At 47.8% G+C, this 20,388-nt stretch overlaps 2 protein-coding genes across 3 annotated transcripts in view; both read right to left on the bottom strand.

Annotated features, from left to right (window-relative positions):
- CAPN5 (calpain 5) overlaps positions 1–20,388 on the bottom strand; it is a 53,033-nt gene that overhangs the window by 15,064 nt on the left and 17,581 nt on the right. For both annotated transcript variants that reach the window (XM_042862572.1, XM_042862573.1), the window contains one exon: positions 6,706–6,837. In XM_042862572.1, the coding sequence (XP_042718506.1) occupies positions 6,706–6,837 (132 nt within the window). The remainder of the gene's footprint in view (positions 1–6,705; positions 6,838–20,388) is intronic.
- On the bottom strand, positions 2,274–2,765 carry LOC122175144 (olfactory marker protein). Its single transcript, XM_042862574.1, has one exon. It carries the CDS (start codon positions 2,763–2,765, stop codon positions 2,286–2,288), a length of 480 nt encoding a protein of 159 aa, XP_042718508.1. The 3' UTR covers positions 2,274–2,285.

The following is a 20,388-nucleotide window of genomic DNA, read 5'->3' as shown; positions in this document are numbered from 1 at the left end:
AGGTATGAAAACTTTGTATTTGATATTTTCAGTGGTTGGCATGAATTGGATCATCTGCCCTATGGGAGAGAGGAATCTGAGTCCCCCACTCACCTCCCACTCCCAGCTCTGATGGAAAGGTGAGATCCACCTGAGGATCAATTCCTCCATCAGTTTCTCCTCTGCCCAACTTCACACCCCTCCAAACCAAACCAAATACTAAACGCTCCATTTCACACTGAGAGAGAAGAAGGTAAATGTTCTATTTACTTTTTTTTTTGCAGAGGAAAAGGTTATCAAAACTACCAGAAATGACTTGAAAAATGGTGGGTTCTGCCTTACTGCATGCAGGACTAGGGCAGCTACCAAACAGGGAATCAGGAAAATATGGACAGCCTTGATCCTTAAGGGGAAACCAGCTGATAAGGCTTTTATTTACTGTGGCACGTCAATACCAAGCAAGGTACCTGCTGCAGGAACTCTAACTGAGCAAACAGCATTGTAGCAATTACGTATTATGAGACCTGGCAAGCAAAAACCCTTTTGGAAGTTGGCAGTGACTCCAGTTATGGGATCTGATCTGTTTTGCACTCGGGGACTTTGTTCTGGGATGTATGAAGAGGGTTCTCCTATAGAAAAAGAGACTGTTTTGGGACCCTAGAACTGGGTTTGATCCACCATATGTCCATACTATAGCCAAGCAGGGATGAATCCCCACTCATTTCTCTTCACTGAATACAGCATGTCTTGGGATATAAGCAATGACATCAACTTCTCCAGCAGTGTCCATGGCATGGCCATATGTGGTTGCTGAACTTTGGCTGCAGGCAAGACTCAAATTTCCCAACTTCTCTCCATCTCTGTTTGACTTTTCCTTTCTCTCTAACACAACTTGTGCATATCATGTTATACACTGTCATTGGGCTAGAGAGGGCATGGTGTCCAGGACCTCCATGGGATCTGGAGAAGAAGCTGGACTCTTTCGGGGATGATCTACACAATCAGTAGGCCATGGGTATCATGCCATCTCATGCTGGTTTCCCATCATTGCCCCCTCCTTACACACCTCAGGGAAACCTCAGTCCATACTTTAAGGAATGCACACCATCATTTGGGTGCAAACAATCATAAAAATACTTTTTCAAAGGACATTTCCACCCGTGACTCTCAAGAAGTGTCACTAAAGTACCTTCTGGAGGAGGAAAAGGGGATGTCCAAAGTTAGCAGTTCATCCACTGTCAATAGATGAGACAGGAACAAAACATCCTGGATGTGGTCTGCGAAGCGCTCTCTATAGATCACAGAATCAAAGAATGGTTTGGGTTGGAAAGGACCTTAGAGATCATCTAGTTCCAACCACCCTGTCATGGAAAGGGACACCTTCCATTAGACCAGGTTGCTCAACGCCCCATCCAACTTGGCCATGAAGATGTTTTAAGGCCATAATCATGCACAGATTGCTTTTGCTGCAGGGGACTAGCTGCTGGCTCAGACCTACAGCCTGCTCTGAGCTGCTGGCTCTGCACACAAACGCATACCTGCTCCAACCCAACTCAGTAACAGAAATACAGGCAGCAAGAGGAAGGCAACATGCTTGAGCACACCTCCCCACATTGACCCCCAGTGTTAAACAGTGAAAGCTGTCAGGAAAAGCAAGGTCCACCCTCCTATTTTTTTTGTCCAGTGAGTTTGCAATCTGCTGAACACAACATGTCTGAAGGTCCTTCAGCTTCATGGTAAGGTGAGCTTCCATAGGTCTGGTCTTCAGAGACATGGAGCAGTCACAGTCACAGTCACATAGGAGTCACAGTAAGTTGCAAGCGCTCAGCATCCTTGCAAGGATCCATCTCAAACAAGCCTCCCATTCTGGATGGTTGGGATGGAAACTAGAAAGCAGCACTCTCTCCAGGATGCCTCTCCTGTTTGCAGCATGGCAATTTGTTTTTCCATCAGGCATGCCGTGGTTGGAAGGGTAAGAGCAGTCAAACATTTCCAAGCCAGCAAGACTGTGCCAGCCAGGCCTGGTGAATTCCTGAACTCACAAGCAAGCAGAATTATACTCTAGGCAAATAAAGCAGCAAGCATCCACGGCTCATCCTCCCTCTTCCCCTCCATTCAGATTGAGGAAAGCATGTTAAGTGAATGTTTTTCAGGGGTGAGGAGCTCCAGAAGTGCCAAGGTGTTCTCCACCATTTTGTTATGCCATCTTTCAATGAAGAGCCACGTAGAAACAACTGAGAACTGAACAAAAGAAAGAAAAACGAAGACAAAGCATAGCTGAGCAAGAAGGACAGAGCAGGAGGAAATCAGGCCTTAAAAACGATGGAACCCGTCAGCTGAGCAGGTTCAAGGCCATCGGTGAAAGCAAGGAGGAAATACATCACCTTGCGGATCTTGGCTAACTCCACGAGCCGCTCCCCAAATTCTTGGGCATCTGCCTCATTGCACTCCACCTCCTTGGCCCCTGGTTTCTTCCAGAAGATGCCCACTGGTTCCAGCAGCTGCCGGTTCATCAGGTGGGTGAGATCAGGAGTCCAGTGCTGGGAGGTGCCGGTCACCATCACCTTCCCAGATCTCTCCAGTTGGATGTCCCAGCGCAGGAAGCGCAGGTTGTGCTGCCGGATGAAATCCACCCTGTAGACATGCTCGTTGGGATGCAGCAGCTTCTCACCATCCTGGGGCCTGGCGTTTTTCTGCTGCAGGCTCTGGGCTCTCAGACGCATGCACCGGGTGAGCTGGTCATCGTGGATGAAAGGCAGCTTGAGCTCTCCTGCTTCGGCTGCCATCTCCTCCACTGCTCCTCTGCTATGTCCTCAGCAACGTTTGGCTCCCAGATAGGACACGCAGGGGTAAAAATTCTGGTGCACCTTCGTCCCAGCGGTGCTAGGCAACCCAGGCCAGTGACGCAAAACACCCTCCAGGGCTTCCTCTGGGTGCCCTCCCATCTCGTTTGCAGATTAGGAACTGATGGTGCTGCTGTGCATGATAATCTATAGGGAAGGGATATCTGATGTCAGCCTCCCTGGCAACCTCCCTGACAACGGCTCCAGCAAGCCAAAGTGCAGCTCGTTATCCCTAAATGAAGGTGCACAGCCAGGGCAACCATCCTGCAGGTGTCGGTGCCAGTGTATTCTCAGAATATTGGTTCGTGGGATCATTCATGTTGGAAGCAGCTTCTGGAGGAGTCTGTTCCAGCCTTCTGCTTGGACTGGGACTTTATGGTTAAACCACGTTGCCTGGAGGTTTGTCTGTCCCAACTCTGAGCACCTCTTTGCATGGAGCAGACTGGACCCCAGTATCAGAACATGTTCATGCTGAAGATATTTCTTTTTTTTTTTTTTTTAATCCCCCTTTATATCTCATTTCCCATGCTGCTGTTGAATTTTGTCATTTAATTGTGCTCAAATCTGGCTCTGTCTTGTCTGTACCCTGCCTCCTCCAAACAGCAAAAAGCTCCTCCTTCATCTTCTCCTGGCCACACAAAACCATCTCTCTGGTGTCTGTAGACCCTAAATCTGGACAAATCCCAGATGAGGAGTCACAAGTGCCTGTTGGAGGGGAAGAATAATTTATCTTGCCCTGATGGCTGCATTCATGGCAATTTGGCACCACGTGTGGCTGTTCATCTCTACGAAGTTTCATGTTTGATTCACAGCCAGGACCCCATGTCTTCTGCTGGGTGGCACTGCTGGCAGGAAGCTTTAGTGGGCGCCAACAGCTCAGCACAGTCTGCTGCCCTCGAATGGACTGGACTGATGTTGGACAAGGTGCTCATGCATGGACTTCCCTTTTACTCAGTGCTTCTGGGAAATGGGGATGTGGTCTGGACCTTATGTTTGCCTCTTTGGGCCAGGTGAAGGACCATTTCCAAGATGCAAGCAAGCTCTTCCAGGTGCTGTAGAGATGCTCTGAGTCCAAGTGAGCACCAATAAAACTGCTATGCCTAACCTGGGGCTGCTCATTTCCTGAAAACTACTGAGTATGGTTATATCCAGAGCATCTGTGCTGCGTTGGTCAGCTCTCCAGGCAGTGGATGGGATAAAACGAATGCTCCCTCTTTGCAGGGTGTCTCCAAGAGGCTGTGGATCCCAAACAGAACTGCCATGTTTAACAATGCACCCCTCTGCCATGCACCATGAAAAGATGGCTAAACCATCATCATGACTTCAGGTGTTCCACGGAAAAGGCCTGACTCCTTCAAGCACACTGTGCCATCCTTAGGATAGAGCCACTGGTTTGGACTGTCAGAGAGCCCATGGATTTCAGCATTAACTTTTATGTGGCACACTGTATGGAGTTAGGTTGTATGGTGTTATGGTGATTCTATGATTCTATCGTTAGGTTCTTTGGTTCTCTCCGTCCTATCTGTGACTCATGCTGGCTTCTGTCACATCACATTTCTGCAGAGAACTTTGAGAGTTCCAGCTGTGCTAAATAAAATCCAGGAAAGAGTTTTCTAAAGTATTTTTAAAGGCACTGCTATCACTTGGGCTATGCCACACAACTTAGTGAGCATGATCCTTGGAGGTTTTAATTTGGTCTTCTATAAGAAGTCTCCAAAAAAGACCATCAGAAGACATCAGGAACCCAAGGTGGGTCACTGCACCGGGAACTGCCCTGTACTCACCAGTCTGATATTGCTCCTAAAGACGCTATGAGCAGAGTCAAATAAGCTATAGGGCCACACATAGCCCCATTTGAAGGGATTAAAGAGAGGTTTGAGGAAACCAGACCCTTCTTGATGTCCTCTGAGCTCTTGCTTTGCTTGTTTGCTAGCTTTTAAACACCTTCAGCAACAACTGACATATCAACTCTTGGGTTTTAAAGCTAAAGATGCCTTCAGGAAACCCGTGAGACCTGGTTACAGATCCAGATTACCTTCTAGAACAAAGTGCTACTGGAAATGACTTAATCCCCTCCATAATCCAATGTCTTTATTTCTTTTCAGTAGAGCTAGACATCTCAGAAGGGCCACAGAACAGAATTTTATAGAGCCAGTCTAAAACCACATAGGGCCAGACAAGACTTAAGATATTAGGAAATTGCTCTCAATTTTCTTCCAGTCCCTTGTTCCTACCCATTTTTTTCTAGGAGCAATGGGAGAGCTGGACCAAGACCCCTGTGCTGATATTTCAGTGATATTAACACCTGCACCAGCATCTTTTAATTCTTCCCAGACTTTAAATCAGAGACATTCTAGTGTCTAATGACAGTTCAGCAGCTTAGTGTTTTGCTGTCTTGCCTGTCCTATCAACTGTTGCTTTTATTGGTGTATGGATGGGTTAGGAGCAGACAATAGCATTGCAGGGTCCTGGGTGTGCAGATGCTGTAATGCCATTGAGCCACCAATAAACATTCTGGGCATGGGGAGAGGACTGCAACTTTAGCTTTTGCTGTAAAACAAACCTTTCTGAAAGACAGAAGGATGCAAAGATGCAGATAAAGAACATAAAGCTCTGAGAGTTAAGGGTATGGAAAATGAGAAGTCACAAACACCTACAGCAAAATTGCCAAGGGAGGAAAAGCAATGCCATTGGTAAACCGAAATAATGAGGTGTCCAAAGAGACCTGGCTTCTGTTTGGTTGACATCTCCCAGGGCAGGGCTGGAGGTGAATGGTGAAGAGGGAGGAGAACTTGCCTTGGGGAGATGACGATGCAGAGGAACAGCTTAAATAACACCTTACACCACGCCTCTAACAACAGCCACAAGCTACAGAAGTAGGAGGAAATCTTATTGCTTAACCAGAAGCCAACAAAACCTACCTTGTTCACACGTGCTGGAAAGACTTGATTTTAAAAGAAAATAAAAGACAAATTCCCATGGTGGAGCTCAGTGTTTATGACCGCAACAGTAGAGACTGGACGAACCTCAGCACACAGAACAAGGAGGGAATACTGCTCTGCTGCAGTAGGGGGCTGTGGGTGAAGCTGCCAACACTACGGGGCTTTGGTGTCTGCCTTTTCACATTAAAATCTAGATAAAGGCACTTGCAACTTGCTGGCCCCTTGTCCTAGACACCTGTACCAGACTGAAGACCACAGCTGCACTGGCTTTCATAGGCTTGAATTCTTCTCCTAAGGAGGACATGGTAAAAACGGCCACAGGCTGGCAAAGGATGCGGCATCTCACACCTCCTGTCCCTTCACACTGCTCAGGCTCTGCCCCCTATTCTGCAGCTCCTTGGTGCCCTCCTGCTCTGTGACAGTGCAACCACGATGCCCTTGGACCCCAATCTTATGGAAATCCCACTGTGCGGAGCAAACCATCCATGGGACCTGCCAGGGATGTGTGTTTGAGGAACAGTGGCTTGGGAGGCACGCTAATATCCTTAGATCATCCTACTGCCCCTGTGCAAGGTGTCTTATAGCCAAGGTGAGGACACACTGGGCAGCCAGAGAGGTAATACCATGGGAAACAGGGACTTCCAGCACTGCAGTTGAGCATCCTGAACATATATATATATGTATATGGTTATTCTGGAGTGGGGAGGGTCAGATTTGGGATGTGGAAGGACAGAGCAGGGCTTGATCCTTGTGGTTATGGAGAAACTCACCAAGAGTTTGGCTCAAATGCAATGTGGCTGTAATCACAACAATTCCTCTCAAAGAACATTTTTTTTTAAGAGAGGTTTTCCACATGAACAGCTTTTCAGGACTGAAGCATTTCTGAAGATCCAGTATCTGAGCCAGGCAAACAAAGCACGAGGTGTTGAAGAGAAGCTTACCTTCTGCCACAGGGCCTCGCGGGATGCCAGGGAGGAGCAGGCAGCCACAAACCAGCAGTTCCCAACCTGGCCCTGGTGTAAATCATGGGAACTGATCCCGTCCACAAAGAGATGGGGATCGGCACAGATTTCCTGTGAGACAGGAGAAAATAAACACAGTGAGTGAGGAGGCAGGGAAATACAAAGCAAGGCTACCTGGCAGAGGAAAATCACTTTCTCTGCTCCTCAGGTTCCCTTTAAATCCCACCTGCAGCTTTGTGCTGGCCTGGCTCATCACACTGGTAGCAGGAGGACCTTGTCCTGCCTTATGCTCTCCCCAGGACATGACTACGTTGCTGCTGAAGTGATGCCAGATCCTCTCCCTGAAGGATGGCTATTCTGTTCCAGCATCAGCACATCTCTGCTATCATTATCCATGGTAATAATGGTACATTTTCACATCACTACAGCCCTAGTGACCCATCTCCTCCTGTAAGTCTACCCTTTGCCTTTTCTGCAAGCCCTTCAGTTCTGACAAAGCTGTTTATCAAGCTTCTCCCTCTCACTTCGCTCTGGGGACCTTGTGATGGAAAGGCATTTGGTGCTGAGAGTATCACAGAATCATAGCATGGCTTGGGTTGAAAGCGACCTTAAAGCCCATCCAGATCCCAGGGTCTAACTCAGCCTGGCCTTGGGCATTTCCACAGACACTAAGTGTCTTCATCCAAGAGGCTCACTGTTCTCCAGCAGATGGTGAAATGTTGGTAATGTTGGCTTTGTGAAATGTGAAATACTGCAGGTTTTGTTGTTGTTCTTCTTTTTTTGTGGTTTTTTTTTTTTTTTTTTTTTTTTTTTTGTGGCCTGATCAGTCCAGTTTGGAAGGCTAAGACCAGTTGGAGGCTGAAAGTGGATGGGGCAGAGAAAGAGTTGAAAGAAACTTTTTTGCTTTGCTATTCTATCTAATTTAAAGGAGTGAAAGACAAAGCAAATCTCCTTTCTCTATGCCCCTTAATTTTTCAGGTTATTTACATCCAAAGTAACACACTCCCCAACCTTTGCACATCAGGACTTGCATTGCTTGTTCCTCATGGGGAGGAATTGCTGCTTCATAAGCATACCAGGACAGACATCCCATCCCTGGGGACATTCCAGGTCAGGCTGGACAGGCCTCTGAGCCCCTGATGGAGCTGTAGGACTCCCTGTTTGTTGCAGGCAAGTTGGATTAGATGGCCTTTAAGAGTCCCTTCCAGCTCAAACGATACCCTTGTTCTATGACTTTATGATCTCCCTTTAATCACACCTAACTCAGCCAGCACTGCACACCTTATAAACAACATGAGATTCATCTGGATAAAACTGTGTAAATTGGGCAGCGATCAAACCAGCAGGAGAGGGCTGATTCACTCCTGGCTGCCAGTGTTGCAGGAGGTTGGAATAAGCACTAGAGGGAGGCAATCTGACAGCCGCCAACAGCACCTGATCTTTTCAGCATCCCTTAGCGCAGAGAGAGATGGAAGAGGAGCAGTGCTATTTAATAGCAGGATAACAGGGGTTATCCTATTTCACACCATCAAGGAAGCAGCCAAAAGCTTGTGATGCATCTGTCCTGGCTGTCAGTGATGGGGATGATCAGCTCATAGTGGTCCTGCTCTGGGCTCAGAGGCACCATGGCTGAGGACCTTTGCAGCTCTTTCTACCCTTGGGTGAATCCATAGTGCACAAAAGTGAACTCACTTGGTTTGGGCTAAGTCAGAAGGTGAAATCATGGAAGCACATTATACTTGGCAGAAATTAGGGTATAGGGTGTTGGGTGATTTCCTCATCACCAAGCAAGTGTCTATGAATTAAAACCGTTTGATTGCTCATTTTAAGACAGGGAAGCCCTGTGTTCTCATCAGAGAAGCAGCCTGTCCTGGTACATAAGAGGAGATCAGTGCATTACTCTCATCTCTCTCAAAACCACAACAGCACCAAGGGTGCCAAGGCTAGAAATGCTCATGTCTGGAAATGCAGAGTCCCTCTGCAAAGCACACATTTCATTTACAGAATCTTAGGATCATAAAGGTTGGAAAAAAACCTCTAAGACCATCTAGTCCAAATGTCCACCTAGCACCAATATTGCCCACTAAACCACGTCCCTAAGTGCCATGTCTCCACAGTTCTTGAACGCCTCCAGGAACAGTGACTGCCACCTCTCTGGGCAGCCTGTTCCAATATTCAAACACTCCTTCAAAGCTTTTCCTAAGATCCAACCTTTGACTCAGCTTCTCTTCCCGCTGTTGCAGAAGGTCCCTAGGGGCACATTGTTCTCAAAGTCATTCAGGCAGTTCTTTGGATGCTGCAGTAGGCGTTTCCCATTTAGGTGCAAACTTGGATGTGGCATTTCAAGGTGCTTTTGGTCCAGGGCGGTTATGGCTGAGAGCACATCCTTGCTCTATACCCTAGCAGCACATGGATTTTTCAACCTCCTTCCCTAATAATATGCAAAACCTCACAGCAGATTACAGCTAAATTGCAAATCTCCTAGGATCATGAATGCCCCTAAATGCCACAACCCTCTAGATGTGCCTGGACAGCACCGTGAGCTCTGCACACAACTTGGGCAAGTCCCAAAATATTCAGCAAGACTTGACAGGAGTCCACCCGGAAGGGCAGAGAGAGGCTGCCATGCTGCAAAAGGATAGCACAGCATCATCATCCCCAGCATGAAGCTTGGTCCAGGTGGCCTCCCAGTGGACAAACACAGAATCACTCAATGAGTGCAGTTAGAAGGGACTTCCAGAGAGCATCCAACCTGACCCATCTACTCCAAGTAAGATCAGGTGGAGCAGGTCATTCAGGACTGTGGCCAGTTTGGTTTTGAGTATCTTCATGGATAGAAACTCCACAATCACTCTGGGCAACCTGTGCCAGTGCTTAAGCTACCCACAGTGAAAAAGTGCTTTTCTCATGTTTAAATATAATTCTCTACTTTTTCCATTATTTGTTCAGTGCCTCTTGTCCCATCACTGGGCACCAGTGAGAAGAGTCTGACTTGGTCTTTTTCATTCCCTACCATCCCTATGCACATTCATAGAATCCAATAGGATCACCTCAAGTCCAGCCACCAACCTCTGCCTATGGACCACATCCCTCAGTGTAACATCCACCCTTTTCTTGAATACCTCCAGTGATGGTAACTCCACCACTTCCCTGGGCAGCCTTTGCCAATGCATTACCACTCTTTCCAAGAAGAAAGTTTTCCTAATATTCACACTATTGGAGTCCCTTTGAGCCTTCTTTGCTCAAGGATGAAGAGTCTCACGCGTTTTGACCTCCTCTGTTGTGCCACATGCTCCAGACTTTTCAAAATATTAAGGAAGAAAGGAAGAAAGGAATCTGCTCCTCCTGGAGACAGGTTGAATGAGAAGGGCCTGGAGTTTGTATGCACAGGAGAAGGAGCGAAGCAAGAATGCTCTTACTGCAGGAGGTCACAACCTTGGTTTCATTCCATTCATTCAACAGGGCCAGCTGGACAAACATTGAATCACCCTCCCAGCACCGTGACCCTGAAAGGAAAGGGCAGCACACAACCACACACATCCACACACTCTGGGGCCTTCTGGGTTCAAACACTGGACATTTCAGCTAAGCTCAACCCACACACTCTCTTCAGCAAATGCCTAGTTTCTGCTCTTCATCTCATAGCAGATGGCTCCTGAGTCACGACTGCTTTTCATCTGGATATGGGTGCTGGACAACAGGGAATGTGGAAGGGACAACCTAAAGCTATGGCTGCAGGAGATATAGTTTTGATGCACTGCTCTTGACTCCACCTCGTCCATTTTTACCGCTCTTGGCTGAGCTTTTTTCGGTGGTGGTATGGGCTTGCAAGGCTGAGTGCTTGCACTGCCTTTAAATTAAATTCTTCATAACTACAACAATGGACAAGGGAAGAGCCACTGGTGTCATTTCTCTAGACTTCAGAAAGGCCTTTCACGTGGTCCCTCACAACATCCTCTATCCAAATTGGAAAGATATGGATTTGATGGGTTGGCTGTTTGATGGATGAGAAACTGGTTGTGAGATCGCTCCTAGAGAGTGGTGGTCAATGGCTCAAGGTCCAGATGGAGACTGGTGATAAGAGGCATCCCTCAGAGGTCAGTACTGGGATAAATGTTGTTTAGCATCTCCATCAGTGACGTAAACAGTGGGATCGAGTGCCCCCTCAGCAGTTTGCAGATGATACCAAGCTGTGTGGTGCAGACAACCAGATGACCTTTAAAGGTCCCTTCCAACTCACATGGTTCTATGATTCTATGATAAGAAGAACTTGGCTTGGAGCATCCCTAGGGAACCTAGGCAGTATTAGAGCTATTTACCCTCCCTAAAATGGGCTGCTGAAATGGCCACTGAACTGCAGGTAAATAATTATGACTTGGAGAAAGCAGGTGCAGATGGTCCCGTGGAAAGATATAGCCTGATAACAAAGGGAGGGGCAAAGTGATTCAAACTTATCGTGATTCATATCCTGCTTTCTATATTCTTCCTCCTGCAATGAGTGTAGGACAGAGGTGGACAGCAGTGACAGCAGATGGAGAGGGCTTTGAGGGCCCTGCTGATGAAAGGCTGATGGCAGAGATAGCAGCACTGGCTTATAGGAGTCCAGAATGGGTCTGTGCCAGTTTGCATCCTATGAGCTTGGACTATTGAAATCCATTAGGAAAAAGAAGACCTGATCATTGCATTTATCTTGTACTTGCTGGTTTAATGTTTCCTCCCACCAAAAAGCATGTGGGCTTTCCCTCTTCTCTCACCTTTAGCACTATTTCCCTCAACAGGCACATTTTCCTTCCAGATGCAATTAAACAAGAAAATATCATCCTTGTCTCCAGCTGGTCCAATTCCACATAGGGCAGCAGGGAGCAAATCACCTTCTAATTGGCTTTATAACTGGCAACTGTCTTATCATAAATGTTCCCCGGTGCAGATTTCTAAGCTTTAGATATGCTGGGGGTCTGGATCATGTCAACGCTGCTGCAGAGAGGGAAAAAAGCTAAGAGGGATAATAACCATGTGAGATGCAACATCTGCTGCATGCCAGGATCAGTTTTAGCTAACAAGATCTTGCAAGGAGCAGACCAGCTTAATTGCATTGCAGAGCTGGGACGCAGGAGACCGGCTTTTTCAGGAACAGTGCTTTCACTCAGACTTGCAATATCAGCAAGATAATCTATTAGCTGCACTTCCCCTTTCCTGAGTGACAGGGAACTGAACGGACCTCATGCTGTGAATGTTCAAGCAGAGCAGACAGTGGTGGCACAGGTGGCACAAAGGTCCCTGTGCTGCTGGTATCTCCTCTGGGATGTGATTTCATAAACAGCAGTTAGAGAGTTTGCACCTGAGTGACACACGGAAGAGGAACGGGGTGGGTTTGGGAACCCATAGGTCTGTGTTTTCATGGGGATTGGATTAATGTTTCCCCAGTGGTTCAGCTTCACATGTACAATATGGTAGGTTGTGTTGGAAATATCTGCATCCTGTAAAACTGCTTTGGGGGGTTTTGTATTGCTTCAGCCAGGCATCCCTAATGCTAACCCACCTGACGTACCTCACCCTGTATGTATTTGCATCTGTTATCAGCTCCCACCACACAAAGGGAGTGGGATACTCCACCCACAGTGAGCAGGACTTGTAAAAAGAAGCATCACAAAAATACACTCCCACCAACATCATGACTCTGTTTGTGTACCTCTGTACCACACCGCAGCGTTTGTTTTGGCACCAGAAATGGCGTGGGTAGTTTCAAACAAGATCCAAAGGTCAATTTGCAGGCTTAGCCCTGATGTTTGCTTTTCCCAGTATCCGAAATACAAACGCAAAGAGATCTCTGTTGAAGCAACCAGACAGGGAGAGATGCAACACACTGCAGGAGCACTGCACCATCCCAGGAGCAGATGAGGTAGAGAATTAAAGAGTAATTATAGCTGGAAAAGACCTCTAAGACTATCAAGTCCAACCCATGCCCACCATGCCCGCTAACCATGACCCTCAGTGCCACATCTCCATCGTTCTTGAACACCTCCAGGGACGGTGACACCATCACCACCTCCCTGGCAGCCTGTGCCAATGCGTTACCACTCTTTCAGAGGATAAACTTTTCCTAATATCCAACCTGAATCTCCCCTAGTGCAGCTTAAGGCCATTCCCTCTCATTTTGTCGTTGTTACCTGAGATCAGAGGCCAATCCCACCTCACCACAACCTCCTTTCAGAGAGTTGCAGAGGGCAATAAGGTTTCCCCTGAGCCTCCTCTTCTCCAGACTAAACAATCCCAGAGCCCAGAAGGAAGTATGGAATGGGAAGGAGGCTGAAACAAGTGCAGAATCCTCTGATTTGCTGTTCTCAGTGCTCCCACCCTTACTTCATAGTGATGTGCTCTTGGAAAGCCTCATCATTACTCAGCCCAGGGCTTCTTTGGTCTCCACCCAGCCAAGATCAAAGCAAAGGACATGACATCCCCGCTTTCAGCATTTCCATGCTTGCAGACACTGTCTAACAGTGAATTGGTTTGGTGTACCTGATAGTAGATCAGATCTGCAGATTTCAGCTCCCAAGCAGGAAGGTCTCCAGGCACCTACTGATAAACCAGGGAGTGGGATGTACACAGCAGTGAGATGATATGCTCTCAGTAACCCTGGCCAGAGGCAGAAACCTCTTGGCCCCTATTGGTTCCAAGTGCCAGAGTAGTCCAGCCACCACACAGGCCATCATTCCAAGTGGAAAAATGCCACTTGGCTCCTTCACGCACCTGAGTCAGCCTGACCTTTACACATGCGCACAACCATGGCACTGAATCATAGAATCATAGAATCATAGAATCATAGAATCACTAAGGTTGGAAAAGACCTAAAAGATCACCCAGTCCAACCGTTCACCTATTCCCAATAGCTCCTACTAAACCATGTCCCTCAACACAACATCCAGTCTTTCCTTGAACACCCCCAGGGTCGGTGATTCCACCACCTCCCTGGGCAGTCCATTCCAGTGCCTGACCACCCTTTCTGAAAAGTAATACTTCCTCATGTCCAGCCTGAATCTCCCCTGCCGTAGCTTGAAACCATTCCCCCTGGTCCTATCACTGATGACACGAGAGAAGAGGCCGACCCCCAGCTCACTACAACCTCCCTTCAGGAAGTTATAGAGAGCAATAAGGTCTCCCCTGAGCCTCCTCTTCTCCAGGCTGAACATTCCCAGCTCCTTCAGCCTCTCCTCATATGGCCTGTGTTCCAGACCCCTCACCAGCTTTGTTGCCCTTCTTTGAACACGTTCCAGGGCCTCAATATCTTTCTTGCAGTGAGGGGCCCAAAACTGGACACAGTACTCGAGGTGCGGCCTCACGAGTGCTGAATATAGGGGAACAATCACCTCTCTGCTCCTGCTTGCAACACTGTTTCTGATGCAAGCCAGGATGCCATTGGCCTTCTTGGCCACCTGGGCACACTGTCGGCTCATGTTCAGCTGAGCATCAATCAATACCCCCAGGTCCATTTCCTCTACGCAGTCCTCCAGCCACACCGCCCCAAGCCTGTAGCGTCGCCTGGGGTTGTTGTGGCCGAAGTGCAGGACCCGGCATTTGGCCTTGTTGAAACTCATCCCATTGGCTCCAGCCCAGCTCTCCAGCCTGTCCAGATCCCTCTGTAGGGCCTCGCTACCCCCAGGCAGATCCACACTTCCAGCCAATTTGGTGTCATCTGCGAATTTACTGAGGGTGCACTCGATGCCCTCATCCAGGTCATCAATAAAGATATTGAAGAGGACAGGCCCCAGCACCGACCCCTGCGGAACACCACTCACGACCGGTCGCCAGCTGGATTTAACTCCATTCACCACCACTCTCTGTGCCCGGCCCTCCAGCCAGCTCCTTACCCAGCCCACAGTGCAGCCATCCAAGCCTCTGGCTGCCAGCTTCTGCAGGAGAATGCTGTAGGAGACAGTGTCAAAGGCTTTGCTGAAGTCTAGGTAGACCACATCAACAGCCTTTCCTTCATCCACCAGATGGGTCACTAGATCATAGAAGGAGATCAGGTTGGTCAAACAGGACCTGCCCTTCATGAACCCATGCTGGCTAGGCCTGATCCCCCGGTCACCCTGCACATGCCGCATGATCTCCCTCAAGACGATCTGCTCCATAACCTTCCCTGGCACCGAGGTCAGGCTGACAGGCCTGTAGTTCCCCAGATCCTCCTTACGACCTTTCTTATAAATGGGAGTCACATTGGCAAGCCTCCAGTCTTCTGGGACCTCACCAGTCAACAAGGAGCGCTGACAGATGATGGAAAGCGGCTCGGCTATCACCTCCGCCAGTTCCCTCAGCACTCTCGGGTGGATCTCATCTGGCCCCATCGACTTGTGACAGTCCAGCTGGAGCAGTAGGTCTCTGACTGTTTCTTTCAGAATCACAGGGGGGTTAGTGTGCTCCCCGGCCGAGATTACCAGGTCAGAGAGAAGCAAGAGAATGATGCTGAGCAGACCCAACAGCTTTCAGGGATGGCTCCACCTGGATCTCCTTCCCTCTAGGGGTAGGCATGAGCTCAAGGGAGTTACACCAGAAATGAGGAGGAGAAACAAAGTCCCCTGTCTGCTTTAACTTTCACACCCTAAGAAGGACACGTCCTTCTGATTCAACTCAGTGCTACTGCCCAACTTCTCCCCATTTCCCCCATAGTCCATCACAGCCTTCAGCTTTCCTACAGACCTCCATTAGGACAGCACTAAGATCAGCACTAAAGGTCAGGAAAAGCCCTGGCTTAGCAACATCTTGGGTTTAAAATCCATCCACACTCCAGAGCTCACCTCCTCATCATAGCACACTGCTCCCTTCTGTTACACCAGTACCTGCTGTGGGATCAAACCTCAGCCAGCCTTGAAACCATGTGCAGAACAACCCATGGTTGGGGAGCTTCTCAGTCATGTTGGCACAAATAGACCATGAACCAGATGGATGCGCACGAGTGATGGGGATGGCCACAGCAAGCATCTTTTTGAGCCCTTGGTTCCCATCAGGAACATAGAGATGGGAAGAGAAGACCCTTTTCAAGCAATCTTTGCTGTGAGAAATCATATAATTTTGGGAAGAATAGTTCAAAAACACCCACTTGTTCCACAGCTATTGTGAATCTCAGAGTGAGCTGGTGAATCTATGAGCTCAGCTGCACAGTTCCTGCTTCCAAGGGCCATCATTTGGGTTTGGCACACATGCCTGCCCAACACTGCCCTGCCTGAATCCTAATTCCTGTGTTGCACTGAAAGTCAATCTTCTAAAACACAATTTAGAAACCCAAATCACGCCTTTTATTATTATTAATTATCTTAAGAGTCAAGAAATGGAAAAAGAGAGCACAAAGCTGCAAAGGAAAATTATCTCCACCCTCTGCAATGCATGTCAAAACATCTTAGATAGTTTCCAGCAGGGATACTTCTCACATCTGCTTAAGCAACACTATACCAGGGCTAGGATCTGCCCCTAAGTTTGTGGTTGTACTGTATTTATAACACAGCAGCGCCTTGATTCAAGACCAGCACTTGACCCCACCACAGGCCCAATTAATCCCCGTTTGTGCATTGGTGACGAAGAGGTTATCATGAGTTTAAGCTATTTAAAGAAGTGACTTCCAGCCCACACCTATTCTGGTTATTCATACTCTGGGCGTAGCTTTGCAAACACAGAAACACACTTTATGAGAAAGCCAACATCTAGAAATGTGGACACATGAGCTTCTGTAACATGAGATGGGAGATGGAACATGGATGGGAGAAAATCATTCAAAAATTCAAGCAACAAGAAAAGGTGCATTCCTACTGCTGGCAAGAGAAGGCAGCAGAGAGGAGTTTGTCAGCAGTGTGGGCTCAAATCACACCATAAGCATCCAGCATTGGCTGGTGCTGGCTGGACCCTCCAAGGGGAATTTCAACAAACAGAACGAAACCCATACTTAATAACCAAAGTGACCCAACAGGGATCTTCCTGAAGCAGTCTCAGGTCATGGAGCTAGAAGGGTTCACAGAGCTGCTAAACCCAAGCAAGTTTCATCTCCCCTCAACAGCATCCTTGTTTCCTATGGTGATTTCTTCCATGCAGCATTCCCAGACAAGACTTTGAAGCCTTTAATACATGCCCACTTTACTGCCAGTTTAGTGAGAGATGCAATGATGTTCGTACATCATCCATAGCTCCAAGATGGGAAGATGCACAAGCCCTCCCAGGGATACGTGAGTCTCCATACAGACTCACAACATGGTTTGCATATTGTGTATACATGGTTAGACTTCTAGCTGGTTTCTCCCATTATGAAGCATTCTATTTACATGTTCCATGATTATTTCTTACATAACTCCAGTGGTGGCATTTGCACCAGGACACACTCAAGCTTCAGGCATCCACAAACACTGCTTATTAAGATAGTTTGTTCACCCTTTTCTTCTTGAAGGGGAACCGGGAGGAATGCATCACCAAATGGTGGCTTCTTACTAAAGATCCAGAAGATACTGGTTGCTTTGCTTGGTCACCCCTTCCAAGCTGCAGCCTCTTGTGCTGGTCAACATTGCTGGACCAGCTGTCATTCCAAGGTGTGATGCTTCATCTCTGTTTTCTTCTTGTGATGCCTGTGTGAGTCTCCACCAGCCTCAAAGGGAGGAGAAATGGCAAGCCTCCTCTGCCCCAAAGAGATGGCTGAAGCCCTAATCCCTTTTAGGGCACCTGGAAAGCCAAGGACAAGACGGGAGGAAGCCAGAGCCCATTTCTATACAGAAGGATAGACCAAAAAGGGACCCATTGGTGGATTTTGAGAGATGAGCATCCAGGTGAGGGTGTGAACAGGTCAGCATCTCACATAGCTTGGCACCCTGCTTGGAGCTGGTGAGTTCAGCTACCTGTGCTCTGCTTTAGGTCACTAAAGCCTGCATAAACACTGCAGCCACTGTACTTCCTCAATGATGCTTGTCATCCCCTCCCAACGTTCTGTGCTAAATTATGTATATCAGAGGAGAAACAGTACCATTCCACTTACTGTCAAACTACATTGGGGTTTTATTTTAAAAAGGGACAACTTGGGGAATTTAATACTCCATACAACTCAATCAGACAGAGTCAGTCCCTTGGCAGCAAGGAAAGGACAAGCCCTTGCCCTGGGGCATTGACAAAGACGGATGCTGGCTGCATTTTTTCACCCCTGGTCAACTCGTTGATGCTTTTGAATCTGACTGGAGCCCAGGGCATGCTGAGCAAGGCAAGATGGAAAGATGATGGAGAGAGGATTCATACCCGCTTCCCTACAGGCATAGGCATCCCTCTGCTCAGGGTAATCATAAATCTACCACATATTTAAAGGAGGAAGAAATGGAGAAGCAGTGTTTCCCCAGTGCACACAAGATATGAGCAGTGCATGCTAAAGCTTTGCCAATTCTTACACACATACAAATTCAAATCCACAGGTGAGGACTGGTCCTTAGAACAAGTGATCCGGAGCTGTGGTTTATTTTCCCCTCCTGGAAATGCTTTAAATAAAACTGGCTGGTGCTTAGAGGAAGTGGCTCTAGTTTAATTCAATGGGAAGTTAATTCAAGGAAATCCCGTGACCACTTGTCGTGCAGAAATTCAGCCGATGCTTTGACTGCAGTTCCCTCTGGCTTTAGACTCAGCAGACCAAGGAAATGGCTCCTCTGCTCCAGCTGCAGGGTTCCATCCTCCACCCATGCTTCCTCTTATTTGTTTCTTTCTTTAACCACTTATCACAGCAACCGATGTCAGCCCTCAGTTTTACCATGCCTAGTGTTTCATTTTCCTACTTCAAGAGGCAGCACCATGCCTAACCAAGCTCCTTTGCAAGGGCTTTGGTGCCAGCAGAACCCAGAGACGGAGTCCCATGAAATCCCATTTTCTCCCAAGGCTTAAAAATCAAAGCTGCATTGCTCATCTTGGTCCTTAGGAGCTCATGTGGGTCAGGTTGGATATTAGGAACAATTTCTTCTTGGAAAGAGTGGTGAGGCATTGGCACAGGCTGCCCAGGGAGGTGGTGGGGTCACTGTCCCTGGAGGTGCTCAAGAACCATGGAGATGTGGCACTGAGGGATGTGGTCAGTGGGCATGGTGGGGGTGGTCTTAGAGATCTCACCAGCAGTGCTTGCACAGAGATTAAAGGCTTGGCTTCACCCAGAGCACAAGCTGCCCTGAACCTGCCCCACACCCTAACCCCCCTGAACCCTACAGCCCAATCTGCAAAGGTTTTACACCATTCCCTTCCACTTCCCTCAGAGAGGGCAGCAGATGCCCTTGGCTCCTTTCTGTGATACTCTCTGCTCCCACTGTCCTCCATTACAGACTCAGCTACAATAATTTCTAGACATAGACACATGGTTGCATTAAAATGTAAGCCATAAATCTGATCTGCTGATTTTAGCACTGGTTTTGCATTTTTGGCTGTGTCCTTCTGAGGCTGAAGATGGAGCAGACTCCCTGGCTGCTTTCTTATTGAACACTGCCCATGCCAGGCAGCTTAGTCTGATGCTAAGAGGCAAAACATGTGTGTGTCACCACGGGACCACAACCTTGGAAGGATCTGGTGAAATCTGCTGGGACAGATCCAGGGTCAGCATCCAGTTCAGTGAGAACTGAGAGCTCTTGAAACAATCATAAATAATAACAAAAATTATCTCATCCTTCCTGGACTGGGAATAGGTAAACAGTGCTGACTTAAGGCTTAAAAACAAGATAAACTCAGAAACTGCGTTGCAAGGTGATCAATCCCCTTACTGGCAAGGAGCAACCAAATTGGCAGCCAGCTCCAGGCTTCAGAGAGCACAGCAGATAAATGAACAGGTGAGCAGCTCATAAATTCCTAAGTGCAGAAATGCAAAAGTCTGGAAGGACTCTGACTCTGTAATGGATAGCAGAGAGGCTGCGGACTCCCATTTAGAGGAGATGGTTCATCCATTGGTAATGCTATTCACAGGCATCCCTAACCTCCTATGGGCAGGACCAAAGCCTATGGATGGACCATAAAGCTGCCCAGGGAGGTGGTGGAACCACTGACTCTGGAGGTGTTTAAGAGAAGGGTAGATGGTGCACTGAGTGACATGGCCTAGAGATTTGGCACCCCAAGTTCTAAGAGCTCTAAGAGTAAAGCTCCAGAAGATTTTAGCCTCTGGATCCCCACTATCATCACCCTTCTGCTTTTGCCAGCTTCCCAGCCTGTGTTGTACGCTGGGGAAAAGACCTTTTAATGCAGAAACTTGCGGGCAGGCAAGAGCCGGTCCTGCTTTTAGTGAATTAGTTCATTGACTCCTTTCTCATTCCAAGAAAACCCCGCAGGGATGGATTGTATAACCCTCACTCAGCAAGGGAAAGGAGATAAGTGCTTCATCATGCAAGGAAAAAGGGATCGGAGAGATACTCTCCTCTCCTGCAGTGTCCCCTCCTCATCCAAAGACACTGAATTCAGGAGAAAATGGAAATAGGACAAAATCCCTACGGACAGGTCAGTCTAGATATATGTCAGAGAAGTGGATGCTGAAAAATGGTATTCCCCAGTTCTTAAAACAAAATAGCTATCGTATGGCTGGAAACAAAAAAATATAAGTAAAAAGGGCTGTGAAAGAAAGCATCTCTCCTCAGTGCCAAAGCAAGGTTGAAAATGCCCCAGTTGTCCAGCTGGAAGACCTCCTCCTGC

The sequence above is a fragment of the Lagopus leucura genome, unplaced genomic scaffold, assembly GCF_019238085.1.
Source record: "Lagopus leucura isolate 7727_CA_CO unplaced genomic scaffold, USGS_WTPT01 Super-Scaffold_702, whole genome shotgun sequence".
Taxonomy (NCBI): Eukaryota; Metazoa; Chordata; class Aves; order Galliformes; family Phasianidae; genus Lagopus; species Lagopus leucura.
The sequence above is the reverse complement of the archived record's forward strand: the minus strand, read 5'-3'. Positions and strand labels throughout refer to the sequence as shown.

Bases quoted from the DNA above. Each gene is read 5' to 3' on its own strand.
- LOC122175144 (XM_042862574.1), bottom strand. From the start codon at position 2,765: ATGGCAGCCGAAGCAGGAGAGCTCAAGCTGCCTTTCATCCACGATGAC.